The sequence below is a fragment of the Festucalex cinctus genome, chromosome 2 (assembly GCF_051991245.1).
Source record: "Festucalex cinctus isolate MCC-2025b chromosome 2, RoL_Fcin_1.0, whole genome shotgun sequence".
NCBI classification, from domain to species: Eukaryota; Metazoa; Chordata; class Actinopteri; order Syngnathiformes; family Syngnathidae; genus Festucalex; species Festucalex cinctus.
The window spans coordinates 24155454-24176256 of NC_135412.1; the positions used below are offsets into that span (position 1 = coordinate 24155454).

A 20803-nucleotide genomic window follows, 5' to 3' on the forward strand; every position below is an offset into this window, starting at 1 on the left:
GGAAGAGTTGTGAGGCTGCAAACGAGACGCGAGTCGAAGAACATTTCGCTCCTCTAATGAGAGAGCGGAACAATCTGCTGATTCATGCGCGACGCTAATGACAACGCCACAAGGAGGGATCGGGAAATGCTCCAAGTCTGCACTTTCAGGGATGATTTCAAAATGTTGATAACGTCTTTGCTCATCTAAAGTACGACCAGTCTGATCTCTGATCCAAAAACCAAGTTCTTTGGCAGTAGTGTTAATTTCGTCGACAAGAACTAAACCAAAATAATTTCGTCAACACACAGTTTTCACCGGACTAAAACTAGACTAGACTAGACTAAAATCCTCATTAATAAACAATAACTGGGACTAAATCAGTCTGAATTTGTGTCCCTTAAAAACTGGACTAAAATCTATGGACATTTTAGTTCATGAACAAAAACGAGAGGAAAATGATGTGATTTTTTTTTTGTCAAATCTTGTCACGTCTGTCATGTGACACAAAGCACAAACACATGGGATGGATAGGAGGTGGATTCACGGTTAAAAGTAAAAAAAAAAAAAAAAAAAAGTAAATTATCGTTATAATATAACATTAATCCAACAGCTATAACGTTCCAACAATAACATTAATGCGACTGCTAACGAATGCTGGCTAACTTACTTGCTCATAGCATGGAGCCATAGTAGCCACTGTAATTGTGTGTCAAGTTGTTTTTCATCAAAAAGATGAGAAAATTTGATGTGAATTGTGAAATAGTTTTAGATCCGAAAAGGTTCAATATAATCTGCTGACAAAAAAAATATAGTGGTAAAATGGTTGTCCTGACTAAAACAATTTTTGTTGACTAAAACTAGACAAATAAAATGAGGTTTTCTTGGACTAAAATAAAGACTAAAATGCACGATTTATGATGAGGTTGACTGACTGTTATAAAAACTAACAAATGTGACTGAAACTGGACTAAAACTGAGACTAAATTTTAGAATGGCAGACAAAATGAACACTATTTGTCAGAAGCAACGCAGACATGATGCTCAGCCGTTTTCCCAGGGGCCACGACTTTTAGTTCACTAATGGACGGACAGTACAGTCGAAACTAACCTGAAACTCTTATGTAACCTTGTTAATGATTTCCCCGGAGAGACCGCAAGCTTTATCAGATGTTGTGCTGGCGTGTTGAACGAGGGTCTTGGGTGGGAACACAGCACAAATGCTTCATTTCCAAATTTCATCAACACGGAACATCCACGTTTGGATAGAGTTGTTGACAAAAAGACACAATTGGCCAAAGAGGCAGAGGAAACAAACAGCTGAAGTTTGCATTGCCGTCTCGAAGACAGATGCGGATGCAGCAGACCGTGAGCGATGAAGGGTCATCCGGCACGCGAGCAGCCACGCAAGCTGCCCACAAGAGGGGCCTGGCAAACAAATAACAGCGCCTGCGCTCACTTCCCATCAACACAAATTGACAAAACAAAGAACAGCAACATCCGGCGTTGCCAACCGGACAAAAAATAACTCAATATTGTTACAAGTGTGCGTATTTGGTTGACACACATCTCGTGTGTTTTGGGAGTTGAGCTTTATAACTAGTCTGCCCTTTTGGCCTTGTGTGTGACCCTGCGTGTGGTTGACAAACAAGCTGTCACTTCATGTTTAACGTGGGACTTCTGAGGTGCTGTGGAATGAACAATAAACTTCAGATGTCCGAGTAGAGAAGCCTTTTCGTTTTTTGTTTTGTTTTTTTTGCCAACACCGAGAGCTATTTGGAACTTTTCACAATTCCATCCACCATGTCAAAAGGCCCTGATTCCAATTTAAGACAGCCCCAAATTATGATGTTCCCACCACTATGCTTCACTGTTGGGATGGTGTTCTTTTTATGATGAGCCAAACAAAATCTTTTGAATTGCAGCCAAAAAGCTTAACCAGTTTCCCAAAAAGCGTAAACATAGTTTCATCAGACTAGATTAGGATGGATGGATGAATAGATAGATAGATAGATAGATATCCTACCTTGACGCACAGTCTTCAAGATGATGGGCCCTTTCGTGCACGTGATCACGGCTAAAATGTCATAGAGGGGTAATCCGGACACAGGCAGCCCCTCAACCTCCAGTATGAGCTCCCCCTCTTTGATTTTACCGCCCTGGTAAAGGACCGCATCCTCTCGGACGTGTCCGACGTAGGCAAACTGTCCGCGTTCGGCCCCGCCGAGCAGCTCCACGTTCAGCTCGCCGCACGCGTCCCGCACGATGACGCACTCGTTCACTTTGGTGATCCAGTGGTTCTTCTTTTGGATGACTTTGGACATGGTGACTCGGATCCGAGTTAAATCCCGCAGTGGCGCCGAGAGAGCTGCAAGCGAGTCGATGCATAGCCCGGAGGTACTTCCGACACTTGGAAAAGTTCACAATGTTGGTGCGTCATCCCAAGTTGGAGGCGAGCACTTTTTTGACGCGCGTCCTGAACCAAGCCACGCTGCTCCAAGTGCACGCTGCCATCCCGGCGCTTCAAGCCCATTTGTTGTCCCTCTGTTGTTGTTGTTTCCGCTTCTTGGACAAACAAACACGCTCTGATTAACAGCAGTGGCATCTAATCCGCTCTCGGATCGTCTCTGCTCTTCCTGCATCCTCCACGTTTTTGACTATTTCCCCATCCACTCTGCATATATGTATTTGTTCAATTTAACATGTGAAAATGAGTTGTTCTTAAGCAGGACAGCTGGTCGAAGATTCACCGGCGGCGCCTTTAAGCAGGTAGCACAAGGTAGCAAATCCCATCTGCTCGTGCGCCAGGCAAGCAGGATGAGTGGACAGAGAGGCGCATGAGTGTCCGCCTCCTTGGCTGCCAACGCCCCTCCCACCAACTTCCAGACGTTTGCTTTACGCCACTGAGTGACAATCAACCCGACTACTGCAAGAGCTTTTACTTTCTATTCATAAATAATGGACATGTAGGATTGTAGGCTGATGGAGAGTGGAGGTTGCAGGATCAAACTCAATATCAGTCATAAAATGGATGTCACAGGAAGTGTTAGGACAGTAAAGTTAACGTTTCTTTTTTCCCTCTCTTTTAGAGAGAGCTCAGAATTGTTCATTCGGTAGTCTTACCGATTCAACGTCTTATCATCATTGCTCAAAGTTAACATTTCTAACTGTATTTCAGGTATTTGTGTTTGAGTCTTTAGATTTTCTGGCGACTTTTTACTTCTTATTTCCTGTATTTGAAAACGTTCTACTCCTTACTTTGTCAAAATAAACTTGGAATTATTTGTTAGTCAATTCCAGGGGCATGCTGAGAGGAAACATGCAAGAACCTTTTTTTTTTTTTTTTTAATGTAGCACAGCGTGAGCCTAACGTTCAACTCGTATAATGTTATAGTGGATTTGATTAATATAAAATATACTTTTTTGTTATAAAGCTTATGTCTCCCTTTTTTAAAGAACACTTGGGCTTATTATTGTAATTTCATGTTTGTCATGATTGAGATAGTTTGAGCGCTAAGATGTTTTTTTTTTTTTTTTGTAAGTTTCAGAACCACTGTAAACAGTTACTGTACATACTCGGACTACTAAATCTAAATTGAGACCTTACATTGCCAACATTCAACCTAGGGATGCCCGATAATGAAGAAAATATTAATTATGATTATTTTGGTAATTGAAATCACGATTAGGACAATCATTTATTTTTTGGTACAAAGCAAGAACATGTTACAAACAAAAATTACTAAGACAAATAAAATTCTTTGAAACACTAATTATACAAGTTCCTTTTGTATGAAACATTTATTAAATTAGTTATTTTAAATAAATAAAAAAGGTACATTTGTATAAATTTCAACAACTCAAAATTAGTATTAATCTTTTTTATGATTATGCTAATTTTGTAATTGTGGAGTGTAATAATTGAAATTATAATTACATTTTGATTAATTGCAGAGCTCTAGACTTCAGCCTGAGTAAAAATTTGTATACATTCTTCATAGAGATTATCACAATTGAGTCATTGATATGCTGAATATATGTGTGCATGAACGTAAAGTAACTGAAGACATATACACAATAACGATTATAAGTCTGGAAAAAAGCAAATGCAATGTGATAATAACGATGTTTTTTCCGTGACTGGTGGTGATCAGAAGTTTCGTTTGTAGATGAGCCCAAGGGTCAGGTGAGAAACACATGCCAGTTGCCACTGCATGGAAAACAAAGAGCCTCTCAGTGTTTCAGCTTGTAGTTGAGAAAGTGGGGCTGCTCTGCCACTGTTACAGTATGAGGGCAGTGGCCCGGATAGGCATGTATGAAAGGCATGCTTTCCATCCCATTTCATCTCAATGTTAAGTGCTGAGAGGCTCGTGCGTGGTTCATCGCGAGCTGTGCCACTTTTACCTTCATTGTTTGTCATGCGAATGATCACCATGCTTCTTTCTCCATGTTTATACTGTAGTTACCACAACGTACACGGCGATGTTTTCTATTTGACTTCATGTTGGCTCCCCCTATCACGCCCCGTTTCTCAGCCAGGTAACGGCCCGTTTTCCACACGTTGTCGCTCTGTTCTTCATCTTGTCCCACTGCTCCAACTGCTGTTGTCTGGAAAAAAAAATATCATTTTCCATGACTACTTGTTCATATACAACCCCTAGCAAAAAGTATGGAATCACCAGTCTTGGATGAGCATGCAGACGTTTTATTCTGTAGATCAAACGGAGATAAAAAGCATGAAACAGTTGTAAGGTCATTCCAAAGTGCAACATCTTGGCTTTCAGAAACACTAAAAGAAATGAAGAAAAAACTTTGTGCTGGTCAGTAAATGTTACTTTTATAGAGCAAGTGCAGGAAAATAAATATGGAATCATTCCATTCTGAGGAAAAAAATATGGAGTCACTCCATTTGGAGCAGAAAATGACACACCCAGTCAATTTCCTTTCCTTAATTGGGCACCTGCCTCAAATGACAACTGCTCGTTAAGTCAGCAGTTAAAAGCAGTGCAGTTTTCACACCTTGGGAGGGTTGCTGGACCAAGTGGATTGGCAAGAATCATGGCTCCAACAACGGAGATGTCTGTTGAGACCAAAGACAAGATTATCAAAAATTATTACAAAATTGTTACAAAGGACTGTCGAAAGAAAATGTCAAAATTCCCACAGTTTGATGATATGGGGCTGCATGCCAGGCAAAGGCACAGGGGAGATGGCCGTGGTTAAATATTTTACATTGACATTTTGGACAGCTTTCTTATCCTTTCAATTGAAAAAAATGTTTGGGGATGATGAAATAATTTTCCAAGTTGACAATGCATCATGCCACAGAGCAAAAACTGTGAAAGCATTCCTTGGAGAAAGACGTATCCAGTCAATGTCATGGTCTGCAAATAGCCAAGATCTCAACCCAATTGAAAACCTGTGGTGGAAATTGAAAAAAATGGTCCCCAGCAAGGCTCCGACCTGCAAAGATGATCTGGCAACTGCAATCAAAGACAGTTGGCATCAGATTGATGAAGAATACCGTTTGTCACTCATCAAGTCCATGCCTCAGAGACTGCAAACCGTCATAAAAGCCAGAGGTGGTGCAACTAAATATTAGTGATGTGTTTTGATTGGTTTTTCTTTGTCTGTTTTTCACGATTCAATATTTATTTCCCTGCTCTGCGCTATAAAAGTAACCTTTACTGATCAGCACAATGTTTTTTCTTCATTTCTTTTAGCGTTTCTGAAAGCCAAGATGTTGCACTTTGGAATGACCTTACGACTTGTTTCATGCTTTTTATCTGAGTTTGATCTATAGAATAAAACTTCTGAGTGCTCATCCAAGACTGCTTATTCCATACTTTTTGCTAGGGGTTGTAGGAGGATCCTTTGTTGACATTTTCTAACTCATGTGCGGATGGCAGAAAACATGGCGGACTGTATGGAAACACCACCACACACAAAGAAATTTATCGGGCGAAATCGTCGCTATTCAAGCACTTTAACGGCCGAAGGGCGGAGGAGGTTTACGGAGAAGCTTCATGTATGTATTGACGACAAAACTGAAACTATTGAAAGCCCTTATGAGATGTGGGATGATACTGGGTTGCATTGATTCAGTATGACTGACATCAATTCATTCCAATAAGTTGCTTACGTTTTAGTCTTCCTACATACCTGTACATCCTTTGAAGGGAGCTATCCAAAAAGAGATCAAAGAAAGCAAGTTTTCAATGTTGAGATCACACTGCCCATAGTAAAAATCTGCCTTCAGCACAGTGTAACCCAAACTGTTTTGGAAGAGGCAGTAATCTGGTGAGCAAATCAAGAATCAACAATCAATCCAGAAGAGTCAAATATTAACCAGCAAGTTAAATGTAATATCAATTTGTCATGGTGATGGTGACCAGAGAATGCAAATAAAAGGTGCAGCATTAAACAATCACACTACAGCCTATTGTCACGCCTGCATGGATTATCTATATATCATATGATAAATTTCCTTGCCGGTCTATCTAAGTGCTTAGATTCTACATGCGCTTTTTTTTTTTTTTTTTTTTTTTTTTTATCTTTTTTTTTTTTTTCATTCGGTAGTCTTACCGATTCAACGTCTTGTCATCATTGCTCTTTTCTTTTTTTTTTTTTCTTTTTTTTTTTTTTTGTGTATGTGTGCGTGCGTTTGCGTGCGTTTGCGTGCGTTTGCGTGCGTGCGTTTGCGTGTGTGCGTTTGCGTGCGTTTGCGTGCGTGCGTGTGCGTGCGTGCAAATACGTATAAATTTATACTCATTCAATCACCTGAAACCTTATAAATATCCCATTACCCTTCGCCTTAACCAGGTACTTCAGAATCTTGCCAGAGTCGTGAGATTTAAATGGTCAGGAGACCAGAGAAAAGGTCAGAAAAAAAAAGAAATAAAGAGAAAAGAAAGGTAAATCAAAGTGACATCCAGCACCGACCAAACACTTCCTGCCTTCCCCATGATTACAAAATCAAAGTCTTACGCCAACCCCGGAAGCCTCTAAATTCCAGCAAATTTAGCGAGATCTCAAGAGCCCAGAGGAAAAACTAAAGAGAGGAAGGAGGGAAGGATCGATAAGGCAGAGTGAGATCAATAGAAGCCAGTACATCCAATCCATCAAAGTGAAGTCCAGTACCAACAAGACCCCTCCTGCGTGGTTACAAAACCGGAGTCTTATGCCAACCCCAGAAACCTCATACTTCTAATAAATTAAGATCTCAAGTGACCAGAGGAAAAACTAAAGAGAGGAAGGAGGGAAGGATAGATAAAGCAAAGTGAGAACCACAGACACCAGCACCAACTGATTCAAGGGGCTGTGGGAGGGAGAGGGTACTTCTGTTGAGTTTCAGTAGATGCTGGTGCGACGGATCTGGCATGCATAAGGACCACCACCAAAGAAAGAAGCCGTCAACCGCGGTCCAGCAAAGCGAGCACCCCCCCCCCCCCCGGAATCCCCAGGCCGCGGCAGCACCAAGGCCACCCCCAAGCCACCCGAGCGGACACCGGTCGGCGAGCCGACCCAGACACCCGGAACACCCCCGCCCCAGCCCCGGCCCACACCCCCGAGCCCAAGGCCGCAGAACGAGGCCCAGCGGGCCCCCACAGCGCCCCACCGGTCCCCAGCCCCCATCCCCCCACGACCCCCCCGCACCCCACCCAAACCCGCCATCCACCACGACCCAGGCCCCACCACCCCCGACCCCCAAACCCCCGAACACACCCCGACCCCCAGCACCCAACCCCCCACCCACCCATACCTCCACCCCCCCCCCAAACAAGCCGCCCCCCCCCGACGGCCGCCACCCCCCCCCGCGAACCCGGCCCCCCGCGAGAACCCCCCACCCCCCCCCGGAAACCGGCACCGGGCAGCAGCGCAGAGAGGGAAGATGTGCCCACCCCACCTCCAGCCGCGCGAGATTTGCACAGCGGCGGGAGGGGGGAAGCAGAGGAGGAAGCACCAGGGGAGAAGGCGGGACACCAGAACACCGAGCCCGGTGGGGAGAGGCCCCGGTCGTCACGCCAGAGTACAAGTGACACCTAACCCTGTTACTGAAAAAAAAAAAAAAAAAAAAAAATAAAAAAAAGATTCTACATGCGCTTTCTTCCTTTTCATATCGACACGTTCAAGTGTATTGTATGACAAGAAACACAACGGATGTTTGCTTTACGCCGAGTGACAATGTAACACTAGACCTTTTTTTTTTTTTTTTTTTATGACACTGTCCAATAGGTATTTAGTAGTTTATCCGTAAGAGTCATTAAACACTGCAGTGGCAACATTTCTGATCATAGCTCCTACATTTGATCTCAATATGATTGTGCTTGTGGGCATAATGTTGTTGATGATCACTTTATCAAAGCTTCAAGTCAACTACTGTACAGTATTTCCATTCCTGTCTTATCCTCTTCCTCCCCCATGTGGTTCCATTGCAGAATGCAGCAGGCTGAATTATATATATTGATAGGTTAAGTTGGTCTCTTAGATATATAGATAGATCAATAGATAGATGTATCTGTTTCCTAATTATTGTGAGAAATCATTAGCATGATCAGTGTCATCACATAAATTAATATGATTAATAGAAAGAAAAAAAAATATCCGATTAAAGGTACTTTGAGTCAATGCAGTACAGAAGTGTGTATAGCCCCTGTTGTAATCAGTAGCCAAGTAGCTCTCAGTTTATGACTACTGAAAGAAAATAAAATGACAAGATTTAAAGACTAAATTTCAAAGTGTTTTAAATGAGCTCAATCATACGAATGAGCGCTTTTTAAATGCAATGCTGCCCCCTGTTGGCCATACACGTTGCAGCATTAATTCGTGTTCCACAGTGAATCAGCTAACTATTGTCTCAAATATGAAGAATGTGCGGTCTGTGTACAACCACGAGATAAGTGCTGCATACAGATGTTTCACATTTTATTGGTATTGCCAGCTGTGATGGAACATTTTGTGGGTGTGGGAATGAGGTTTATTTGTTTGTTTGAGAACCATTACGTCTTCTTAAAGTCCCATTTTCCTGAAAACAGCTTTGCTTCACTTCACTCTTATTATGACAGATAACTTAAAAAAACAACAACAACAAAAAACAGATGCAGTTACATATATGACATCATCACACCCAGTGTTCTAAGTGGAAAAAAATAAGTGCCGGTACACTCTACTCTAATTTCCCTCCCACAGAAAACACTTAGAAGTGTTTTACGCCAGGATCCCTGTATGTACATCTCATCCCACAGTCAAAGACATGAAAATTAGTGTTGTTCCGATACCGATACTGGTATCGGCAGAGGTGCCGATACTGCATAAAAACAGTGCTATCGGTATCAGTGACTACTCACAAGTTATATGCCGATACCATGAATGCCAACTCTAATATAGGATTTTGGATGCAGCATCTTGTGTCTTGCTCGTGCACAACATTCACTGATCTGTGACATGTTCACTGCATGCCGATCTAATATATCCTATTGGCCCTTGAATGCTCTGAACCAATGAACCAACAGCTTTTTCATGTTGAGGAAAAAAAAAACCTTAAGTATCGGTATGGTATCGGCCGATACTGCAAAGCTGGGTATCGGTATCGGGAGCCAAAAAATGGTATCGGAACAACACTAATGAAAATAGCGGTGACATAGCTTTCACTTGATGCTAATAGCTCCAAGGTAACATTAGTTGCTCTTCAAAAAAAAAAATATGTGAGACAAGCAATTTCTCTTCCTGGACTTGTACTTTCTTCCCATGGCCACCAACAGAATTGCATCACAAGGGGTGTAAGGCCAGACAGGAGTGACGTGAAGGTCTCCCTCGGCAATGTGGGAAATGGCGAGCTGGCATCTATTTAGCTTGTGGGTCAAAAGTCAGATGTCAAATGTGAGATTGGCCCTAATTGTGGGTTAGATAAGGAGAGCTCACATTCAAGCTTACTTCAGACAACATTTGCTATCATGCTTGATGAAACAACTTTAAACAAACCGCTTTGACAGTTTTAGTTCTCAATCACATTATTTCAGTTCCAAGAACAGCACAGCTGTTTTTCCATGTTTGAAAATAAACAGCAATTAGCTTGTTGCTGATGGAATGAGAACAAAAATAATATAAGATGTACTCAGTTGATGATCAGGCTTGTTGATTCTGCTGGTGTGACTTCATTGACACGGCAAAAAAAAAAAAAACGATCAAATGTGGTTACATAAAAGTTATATGTAACCACATTTGACGTTACAACGGTATTCTGTGGTCCCTCGCTACATTGCGGTTCAATTACGACGGATGTACTCGATTGCGGGATTTCATTTGTGACCGTGACATTATTTAATCCAGGTTTACCTCGTTATTATGTGGGTCTTCTTGCTATTTGAATTCCTTCTATGTCCGACCAGAAAAAAAAGGTTGTTTTAAAACAAAGAAGAGGAAAACAACGAGAGTGTGATTGTAGTTAAGTCATTTTAAAATACAACTATATCCTTGTCTGTGTTTGCATGAACAGCGTGCTGCGCTTATATCCAACTGACTACCAGCAATTGAAATTCGTCCTCTGTAGTGGACCTTTTCAAACCTGAATATCTCCCACCCAGTTCATATGATTGAATTAACTCCGTTTGTGCTCTGAGAGGACATTCAGAGCTTTCCAATGATACCAAATGTGTAGGGATGAGGCTTCCCTCAGTGCAAGCACTTTTTAGGGGAGAGGAAAAGTGTATCACTTTTTATTGAACAAGTTTAGGCTTTAAATATTGTTAGCATGTGTTCTATAAGACTCTTAAGAACACATTAAAGTATTGTTTGAATTATTTTAACTGTATTTGAGCTGAGCATTTAAGTTTTAAAAAATGTCCTCTGTAGTGGACACATCATAGCTTAAAAACAAAAACTTTTATTTTTTTTTTCAAAAATTTCTTTTGCAGTATTCCAGTTACTTTACAAAGATTGGGGAATATCAAAATAAGCATGATTCAAACGTGGTCCGAGTGAAGCGCATGCATCACTTGCAGAATATTTCCCAACACACTCCACGTGTGCTGCGAGAGTACACTATGAGTCTATTTAGACTTAATTTTGCATTTTCAAAGTAAAAATGTGAAGTGTGACAAATGTTTAGAACCATGTGTGTGGGAGGATTTCATAACAGCTTAGCAGAGGCATAAATCTCCCCAAAATACAATTTTATTTATGCATTTATTTATTTAATTATTTTATCAAAGGTCAAACTCTACTTCACGGAAATGCACCAATATCATACAGTGAGTGGGCTAAAAATGAAGGAACACCGGATTACATTTTACTGTAGTTTGCTTTGAAATAAAAGTAGTGGTGGGACTCAATCGAATAAATTAGAAGGATTTTAATGAGTCAATCCCATTTTAAATCAAATGCAAGTTGTTTCAATAAACAATGTTTTTCTTTACACTGTTCTTTTTTTTGTGTTTTTAATCTGTCACTATCTATTAGTGTACCTCATACACAAACATAAGAATGCAATTAAAGGGATAGAATTAGAAGCAGATTTCGGAACGGACTCCGACTCATACATTTAAAGTGGCCAAGTTCAAGCTTTTAAAAATGCACATGTATTTGTTTTACTTTCTAGTGCACTGCATAACAGTGGAAAACTTTAAATACTTGGCCAAAAGAAGAGGAAATGTTTATGCGTGCATGTCGCAAAACAATAAAATCTGCACATCAGTGTTAATGATGTGCCAAGAGTTAGAGAACAGAGAAAAGTTTCATGTCTCCTAGAGTGCACAAATATTTTTTCTTCCCCAATGTGTTTTAATTTTTCTGTGATTAATGTTGTTATTTAATAGAAACAAATGCTCCAGCCGTAATTTAAAAAACACAAGTTAATATAGAGGCTGTAGTCACATCTCCATAATCCTTGCATACAGTGATTAGTGTTAATTTTGTCAACGATAACTAAACAAAAATCATTTCGTCAACGCGCATTTTTACAACGGACTAAAACTAGACTAGGCTAAAACCCTCATTAATAAACAATAACATGCATGCATTTTTGTTGACTAATGAAGCGAGATGAAAATGTACTTCACTTAATAAAAACTATGGACATTTTAGTTCATGAATAAAAATGAGCCGAAAATGTTATCGTCTTGTAAAATCTGCTAATCTGTCACTGTGACACTGTCATGTGACACAGTGACACATCACCTTTTAAATCTGCAGCTAGCTAGTGCAACATGCACAAACATATGGGACTTTTTTTTTTTTTTTTTTTTTTTTTTTTTTTTTTTTTTAAGTAATTTACATTAATCCAACGGCTATAATGTTCCAACAATGTTAATCCGACCGCTAACGACCGCTGGCTAATGTACTAGCTTGTAGCATGGAGTAATCGTGTGTTGTCGTTTTTCATCAAAAAGATGAGAACATTTTATGTAAAATAGTTTTAGGCTACGTTCACACTGCAGGTCTTAATGCTCAATTCCAATTTCTTAGTGAAATATGATTTTTTTTTTTTTTTTGAGTAAGCGTTCACATTACCTATTAATTGCGACCTCAGTCTGTCTGCTGTATGAACGTTATATGTCCCCAATGTGACGCGCATGCGCAGAAGAACATACAACGTCACTCACAACGATGTGTTTGCGGAAGTAAATACGTATGGTCCAGCGTGTCAGGGCCACGGACATTTATAAGTCCGTCATTGGGGCTCATATTTTGTGAAAATGAGGCGAGCCTGTTCGAGCTACTCATCTCACAGGGACATCTCCCCCCCAACGATGATGTCACATCATTGCGTAATAAATGAGCCGTCAGCATGGCTATATTACTAATACCACCACAAATGTCAGCTTTATGCTTCATGTTTCAAGTGGGATTAAATTAAAGTCAAACATAAAGCCACAACTGTTACTCGAAACAACTTTGCCGAGTCACGTGCCCACGCGGATGCCGCAGAGGGTATATTGTGGACTTTTGATGACGTAGAGGTTGGATACTGATATGCGATCTGGCCGTTCAAACTGCAGTCGAATTGCAAAAATTTGGATACGTATCCGATCTAGGACCACATATGAAAGCGACCCAGGTCGGATATGAAAAAAATCGGAATTGAGCGTTCGGCATTAAAAAAATAAATAAAAAAATAGATACAGGTCGCATTTGGGCAAAAACATCCGATCTGGCTCGCATTTGCCTGCAATGTGAACGTAGCCTAAACTCTGAAATGTTCAACATTATCTGCTGACAAAAACATATATACAGGTAAAATGACTGTCCTGACTAAAACATTGACAGCTTTTGATGACTAAAACTAGATGAATAAAATGACGTTTTCTTGGACTAAAATAAAGATTAGAATGCTAGATTGATAGTCAAATAAAAATAGACTAAATAAAAACAGGATGAGGTTGACTCTAATAAAAACTAACAAGCGTGATTGAAATTCGACTAAAACAGAAAAATTAGACAAAAATATCTGATGAAATTAATATTATTGGCCAAAAAAGAGAGAGGAAATGTTTCTGCGTGTGCATGTTGCTAAACAATAAAATCTGTGCATCAGTGTTAATGATCTGCCAGGAATTAGAGAACAAAGAAAAGTTTCATGTCCCCTAGAGTGCACAAATGGTTTTTACTTTTTCGTGTTTTATTTTTCTATGATTAATGTTTATTTAAAAGAAATGAATGTTCCAGCTATGATTAAAAAAAGAAAAAAAGAAGAACACGCAAGTTGAAATAAAGGCTATAATCACATCTTCATAATGGTTGCACACCAGTGAATAGAATAAAACCAAATCCTACGTTGCGTGAGTAGAAATGCTTAGTCCATCTTACCGCCGAGGTCTTGTGCGTCACGTAGCCACGCTATCTTCTCCTGGAAGGTCTGCCCCACAGTGACCTTATTTTCTTTGAGGCTAACCTCTGACCTCTGCCATGGCTGATGAGAACCCTCCCGTATCTGCTTACTCGACTGGGTGGTCAGTTACAGTACGAGCACATGACCGCGGGCTGACAGGTCAGATAGTGTGGGAATCCTCCCAGGGGTAAAAATCCACTGAGAGCGGGCCTGCAATGGAAAAAAAAAAAAAAAAGTGTTCGGCGTGTTTGGTCTGTGCATCGCAGCAAGACGTGCAATCCCAACATGACCAAAATCAACATAATACACTCGCCATGCGCCAGGCGCACTTGCCAACAATCACAATCAAAAGCTTGCAGTGAATTCGCAGATGTTCAACTCTTCATACTCGTCTGTTCTAAAGGAAATGTACACTTAGAAAAAAAAAAAAAAGCAATCAATTGGGAGTAACTTGGAAGTGAAACGAATCAATTGACTGCTTGACGTCCATTCAAATGGTAGCAATCTGCACAGCTGCAAAAATCAGCTCCATGTGAACCCCCCTCTTGCTTTCTGTCCTAAATGGGATTCATGAGGTCAAAGTGCAGACATCTCACTGTTTATCACAGTAGGGGCTACGTGACCAATGGAGAAGTGCCAGGGATGGGGGTGGGGGGGGGGGGCACAGCTCTTTTTCAAGCGCTCATCTCTAGGAAGGCTCCGTCCAGATTCACTGTTACCTGCGTGCACCGCTGGTATAAAACTGTTGGGATGGTCAGACAACTCAGCCAAAGCTGCGGCTGCCTCAATTGCGGGACTCTCCATTAATCGAAAAAGGGGATCCAATCGTCTTCATCCATCTTCCATCGGTGGCCTTTTGACATTTTTCCTTCCTACCATGGCAGTGTTGACGGCCTATTGGGCATGCTTGGTTGCTGTGTGGATGACAATGAGCACGGGCCACTCTTTGAGGAGGTAAGCGGTTTCTTGATTTGACATCAGCTAGTGATATCGCTAACACTGATTCAGAGAAAGTGACTCCAAAAAGCAGCCACTGATTAATTGATGATTAGTGCAAGTTGTGCCATTGGAGGTCCCACAGAATTATAGCAGCAAAGGTGGGATGTGGCCATACTTGTGTGTGCTTTTACACAGCAAGCTGTCAATTCACTCACGATTATTTTGGTAATAATTGAAATCACGATTAATTTTTGGTACAAAACAAGAAAATGTTTAAACGTAAAAATATTCAGACAAATAAAATTATTTGAAACATTATAGTTATACAAGTTCCTTTGAGATAAAACAAAAGTTATTAAAGCGGTTATTTTAAAATTTAGAAAAGGTGCAAAATGCATAAATTTGTTAACTCAAAAGTTAGCATTAATAAACCCGGGAGAAGGGAAAAAAATTACATCGCAGAAGAGCCGCGAGAGGTTTCAACCAACAATAAAGTTTGCTAACCGGTGGACAGCCAGCTAGCCACTGATGTTTCTCGTACAACCTTTTCTTGAAAGTGAGAAACGAAATTCTTCCCCGTTTTCGTGATGGTTACTTCAGTAGGCCGATCACTTGAAATTATATTCTCGCTGGAGCATTCCTGGAGCGGCCGGGAGGACCGCGGAGCACGGTCAAACATTTGCCGGCCCTCTATCTCCGGGACCCAAAGCCACTGACTACTAGCCAAGTAAGCCAACTATGCGCCATTCAAAAGGCGCCCGTACAGAAAGTAATCTCTCGGAACTAAGACAAGTTGATTTCCCATTGCGCATGCGTGAAAGCTATTTACAAAGCCAAGCTTCCTCTTGCGAGACACCCGTTTTATCGCGATGGTTCGTGCGTACCAACTAGCCGCTGTCGGCTTTCCACCTCTCCGCAAGGAAAACAGGACAAATTACACAGGAATTTAAGACCAAAGCAGTAGAATTATTGTATAAACCATCCATTCATTTTCTTGACCGCTTATTCCTCACAAGGGTCACGGGGGGAGCTGGCGCCTATCTCAGCTGGCTCTGGGCAGTAGGCGTAGGACACCCTGGACTGGTTGCCAGCCAATCGCAGGGCACACAGAGACGAACAACCACACTCCACATCCACACTCACACGCACACCTAGGGACAATTCGGAGTGCCCAATTAACCTGCCATGCATGTCTTTGGAATGTGGGAGAAGACCGGAGTACCCGGAGAAGGAAGACCCACGCGGGCATGGGGAGAATATGCAAACTCCATCCAGGAAGGCCGGAGCCCGGACTCGAACCTGAGTCCTCAGAACTGGGAGGCGTACGTGCTAACCACTCGACCACCATGCCGCCCATAGAATTATTGTATAACAGATAAATATTTCAATGATTTTATTGAAGGGCTTGGGCATGCGCCGCATTAATAGCTTATTATGAGCGCTCGCCACAGCAACACAGTATAGCATTTTTACGTAAATTGCATGAAAATAATGGCAATTTTCTATTCTTCTAATTTTTGTAGAATACCAATATACCTTATATTAAGACAGGTATCAATATTCAGCCATCCCTACCTAGAACCATTTGGTGCTATTTACAATCATTGGATAACAGTATTAGACTTCCACTTTCTTGCTAGTGCTGTTAATAGGAAACAGAATTCTGTTAAAAAATAAATAAAAAATAAAAAATAAAAAGAGGCCGCTTTGAAAAGGGTCTTCATACTGCAATGTTAGCCACTGACTAGAAGAAATCAAAGTAAGCCTAATAATTTCTACCCCAGAGAAATCACACCAAGCAAAACTGTGAGGGGACAAACTGCACACTAAACCCCCGAGGGTGGTGGCGGGTGAAGTGTTTTTGTTTACAACTTTTGCTTTCTTCTCTTGGCTCAATATTGGGACCTTTTTTTTCTGGCTAGGATCAGTCAGTTAAGAAGTCTGCATTTTATTATCGGCTAGAAGCTGGAATGATGACCAGCAATATGGCGTGCGCGTAACCTCAACAATTGTGTATCATTCTTTTATGTTCTTTCAGCAACCATGTGCACCGAGCGGGATATTTTTCTTCTGCCTCATAAGGATTGACTTTCCCACGTGTCCGCTCTGCTTCCAGAATAAGCTTGAAGAAGATGCCGTCTATCAGGGAGACACTGCGGGATATGGGGGTTTCGGTGGAGCAGGTGTTGACTGAGTTAGCACAGATGAACGCGCAAGACTTCAGCAATGGAACTGCTCCCACTCCTCTGACAAACTATTTGGATGTGAGACAATTTGGTCTGTGCTGTGTTAAGGAATTTCATACCATGTTGTTCTCTTAGTCGAACATTAAAATGTCAAGATTAAGAGCTGACCCTTTGACTTTAAAATATTCCTGCGTCATACTGTCAGTGGTGGATTTCATGTCCCAAATGGGAATTTTGCGGCATGAACATCCTTTTTTTCCTCTTTGCTCACACAGACACAGTACTATGGAGAAATCAGCATCGGCTCTCCAGCTCAGATGTTCAACGTGGTATTTGACACGGGCTCAGCCAACCTGTGGGTTCCCTCACAAAGCTGCTCCCCTTTCTCCACAGCCTGCTGTAAGTATCACGCACATGCAGCAGGAGAGCCGCTTGTTTTGGTTTCACGCAACGTCAAGTCGACTCAAACGAACTGTGACCTTTCAGTTACACATAACAGGTATGACGCCTCCATGTCTCACACCTACATGGAAAATGGAACAGGATTTTCCATCCAGTATGCCTCAGGGAACGTCAGGGGATTCCTCAGTGAGGATGTGGTTGTGGTGAGTAAACAATTCGCAACCTGTGCTGTGATTTGGGATACTGCAGCGTCAAACAAAACTTTGCCGACACAAATCAGCATTCCAGAGAGCTGACGAATAGAATCACTCTGGAACATTTGTATCTTTAAAATTTGTATGTTTCTACTTTTATGTCCGCTTTTGGAGCTTTTGCCTCTTTTATGTTTGCTTTCCCTTTGCTCTGTATACAAAATAAAACCAGTTACGTTCCAGCTCAAGACTCGCTAATTCGGTCGCCTTAAAACTAGTGGTCATGTTGGGGTCACTAGTTGTAAGGAAATGAACAAATGTGACAAACAAACAAAAAAAATCAGCAAATATAAAAGTTGCAAAGGTCCAAAAACAGAACTAAAATAGAAACAACTTTAAAGATGCAAATGTTCTGGAGTGATTCAATTGGTCAGCTCTCCAGAACGCTGATTTGTGTCGGAAAAGTTTTGTTTGCCAATACAATATTGTAGGGGGGGGGGGAAATAAATAAATCATTGTTTAGGAATGTCACCGTTTTTATTTGTCTTGAACAAACGGCTACTGTTGGCCGTAGCTGACGCTGAAAACAAGAACAATTTACGAGCGGCGTGCAGCAATGAAAACAAGCAGCCAACACAAACATAACGTAGCTCCTCCACCACGAGATGTGTATTGCGTTTACACTCGGACATAAGAGTGCTAAACAAAATGGGCAACACCGGGAAAATACAACACACTTAGTTCGTTACAATATTTATGGATTAGGGGTACCCTAAGCCTAACCCTAAGTTTACTTGATTCGTGAATAGTTGGTAAAATAGACATCTCAGTAAGGGTCTGAAAGTTGACCACCAAGCACCGTTTATTTTAACCTGGCATTTGCACTCATCTTCAAGGGAAATGCGCAAATCTCTCGTCATTTTTTTTTTGTCATTTTTAAAACCATCATGATGACTTGAATCTAATTTGAGATATTGCTATTTGCGGAGGGATAGGGAGTGGGCTGGCCCGCAACTAGCAAAAATTGACGCCCACTGACTTAGTAGCCTACCATCTATTGGTGAACTAATAGAATCCAATGATTTTAAAACACCTGCACAACGAAATTATTCTCCTTTGGGTATCCGTAGCAGAAGGATGACGGCAAAACATATCAGCCTGCTGAAAGGTGCGGCGAGGCCTCTGTAATATAATTTGCAATTACTAGACCTACGATTAGAAAATTATATTTCTGCCCGGTGCCCTAATCGCGCACACGAGAGGGTGCTGAAATGAAATAGTCATGATACAGAAGCTGTTTCAACCTTATATTTAAAAACTATTTACAATATTTATAGTGCTATTTTCCGACTTGTCCAATCTTGATAATGGCGATACCTCAAAGAACCACTGTTCTGTTACAAGCCAGTTCCGGAGAGAAAGCTACCAAAACAACCGTTTATGAATTGTCACATTATTCATGAAAGCTGCGGTCTGAAGAGCACATTATCTGTCAGAATGACTTCCACCTCATTCTTTTCCTTGGAGGTGGGTGGAATCCCCGTGGTCCAGGTTTTTGCTGAGGCGACCTCCCTGTCTGCCATGCCCTTCATCTTTGCAAAGTTCGACGGCGTTCTGGGGATGGGTTACCCCAATGTAGCCATTGACGGTATCACTCCAGTGTTTGACCGCATCATGTCTCAGCATGTCCTCAAGGAGGAGGTTTTCTCTGTTTACTACAGCAGGTATGTTGAGGTCAACGGACCCACTCGCACTTCTATTGGTCCAATTGGTGTTTTTCGGGGGGGGCAGACAACACAGGCTGCAGTGACAAAATTGGTTATACTTTTAATTAACAAATAAAAACTGCACTTACAAAAAAAATGGTTTTGAAAACCAGAAGCCCTTATCATAAAAAAATAAATCTTGCTCTCAACTTTTTGTCACACTTAAAAGTATTTGATTCAGTTCTGCTAAGCATAGTACATCAATTGTTGTCCTCGTCGGAATGAAAGATCAAAAGATTACATCTCAAAACAATTTACAACGGATAGTTGATAATTAACATGCTACACTGTATGTCATTTGAAAGAGAGTGTATTGGTTTCAGGGACCCCCAACATTCCCCTGGTGGGGAACTGGTTCTGGGAGGCACAGACCCAAACTACTACACTGGAGCCTTTAATTATGTGGAGACCAAAGAGATGGGCAAGTGGGAGGTTGTGATGAAAGGGTATGTTTTCATAACCTAATACCTCAAAAAAGTCCATGCTTAACATCTGTTTGACTGTCCATTTTTCATTCACTCTTTTAGTGTTTCCGTGGGAGCAGAAATGATATTTTGTGTGGAAGGCTGCACAGCTGTGATCGACACAGGCTCCTCCTACATCACAGGCCCGGCCTCCTCCGTCTTTGCGCTGATGAAAAGCATTGGAGCACAGCTGGATGAAAGTGGTGTAAGTTTTTTTTTGTTTCTACACAATCAAAATAGTTTCACGCTGAAAATATTTGCCCTCTAGAATGCCCTGCCCATCATTGCACCATAACTGATGTTTTCAATCAGTACAAAGTCAGCTGTGACACTGTGAAGACATTGCCGAGTATTGCTTTTCACCTCGGTGGCCTCGAGTACTCTCTCTCATATGAGGATTATATCCTATGGGTAAGTTGGATAGCGAATGCCGAGACGTTCAAATTTATAGTATACCGTTAGTCACGGATGATTTGTTGTGGCTCCAGCAATCCCAGATAGAGGGGGACGTCTGCATTGTTACCTTCAGGGGCTTGGATGTGCCGCCCCCTACAGGTCCCATTTGGATTCTGGGAGCCAACTTCATCGCCCGCTACTACACAGAGTTTGACCGTCGCAGTAATCGGATCGGCTTTGCTGTAGCTGTCTGACAACATGACAAAGGAACACTATTTGCAACTTCCTGCTACCGTCAGCACACCTTTCACTTCTGTGGTTCACATCGTATGCAGCCAATCAACCACCTTCATGCTTTGCATCCCGTTCTGCCAAGTTTCGTTGCCCTGAACCCCTTCTGTTCTCTAATTGTAAACTATGCAAAAGCCTTTGCAAAATGTGTCTGGCCTGTTGATGCCAAACTGAAATAAAGATGAGGGAATTACGATGCATGAATGAATTCCTTTATTGATTTCCATTCTGTGATCAAGAAGTTTTATGTTAAGTTGAAAAGAAAAGGCTGTGGTTTATTTATTTTAGTTCAAATAGCTTTGTTATTATATTATTTAGCTATACACTTTTTTGACAGTCATGGTGTACTGTACAGTGACAAGCT

At 41.4% G+C, this 20803-nt stretch overlaps 3 protein-coding genes across 17 annotated transcripts in view; 1 reads left to right on the top strand and 2 right to left on the bottom strand.

Moving 5' to 3' along the window:
* Positions 1-2792, bottom strand: part of LOC144014223 (membrane-associated guanylate kinase, WW and PDZ domain-containing protein 1-like) — a 139060-nt gene extending 136268 nt beyond the window's left edge. For 8 of the 10 annotated variants that reach the window (XM_077513872.1, XM_077513870.1, XM_077513867.1 and 5 more), the window contains exon 1: positions 2006-2791. In XM_077513872.1, coding sequence (XP_077369998.1) covers positions 2006-2303 — 298 coding nt within the window. In that variant the 5' untranslated portion in view covers positions 2304-2791. Of the gene's footprint in view, positions 1-2005 lie in introns of all 10 variants that reach the window. The other 2 variants (XM_077513877.1, XM_077513875.1) reach the window with 1 other exon arrangement.
* Positions 2793-3785: 993 nt separating this feature from the next.
* Positions 3786-20803, bottom strand: part of LOC144014227 (uncharacterized) — a 62007-nt gene continuing 44989 nt past the window's right edge. For 3 of the 6 annotated variants that reach the window (XR_013282433.1, XM_077513884.1, XM_077513888.1), the window contains 3 exons: positions 13783-14014; positions 4999-5059; positions 3786-4587 (listed from right to left, as the gene is read on the bottom strand). Coding sequence is in view for 5 of the 6 variants with exons in the window: in XM_077513884.1 (XP_077370010.1) it covers positions 13927-14014 (88 nt within the window). In the remaining variant the exon portion in view is untranslated. Of the gene's footprint in view, positions 4588-4998; positions 5060-6141; positions 6163-8224; positions 9831-13782; positions 14015-20803 lie in introns of those variants that run through there. The other 3 variants (XM_077513887.1, XM_077513885.1, XM_077513886.1) reach the window with 3 other exon arrangements.
* Positions 14682-20534, top strand: ren (renin). The gene is made up of 9 exons (XM_077513878.1): positions 14682-14758; positions 16860-17007; positions 17205-17328; positions 17416-17534; positions 19050-19246; positions 19612-19734; positions 19816-19957; positions 20065-20163; positions 20241-20534. The coding sequence occupies exons 1-9, from the start codon at positions 14682-14684 to the stop codon at positions 20400-20402; spliced, it is 1191 nt and encodes a 396-aa protein (XP_077370004.1). The 3' UTR covers positions 20403-20534.

Coding starts and splice junctions, on each gene's coding strand:
- ren (XM_077513878.1), top strand. CDS start 14,682: ATGGCAGTGTTGACGGCCTATTGGGCATGCTTGGTTGCTGTGTGGATG. Junction 17,008..17,204: donor CTCTGACAAACTATTTGGAT/GTGAGACAATTT, acceptor TTGCTCACACAG/ACACAGTACTATGGAGAAAT. Junction 20,164..20,240: donor ATGAGGATTATATCCTATGG/GTAAGTTGGATA, acceptor TTGTGGCTCCAG/CAATCCCAGATAGAGGGGGA.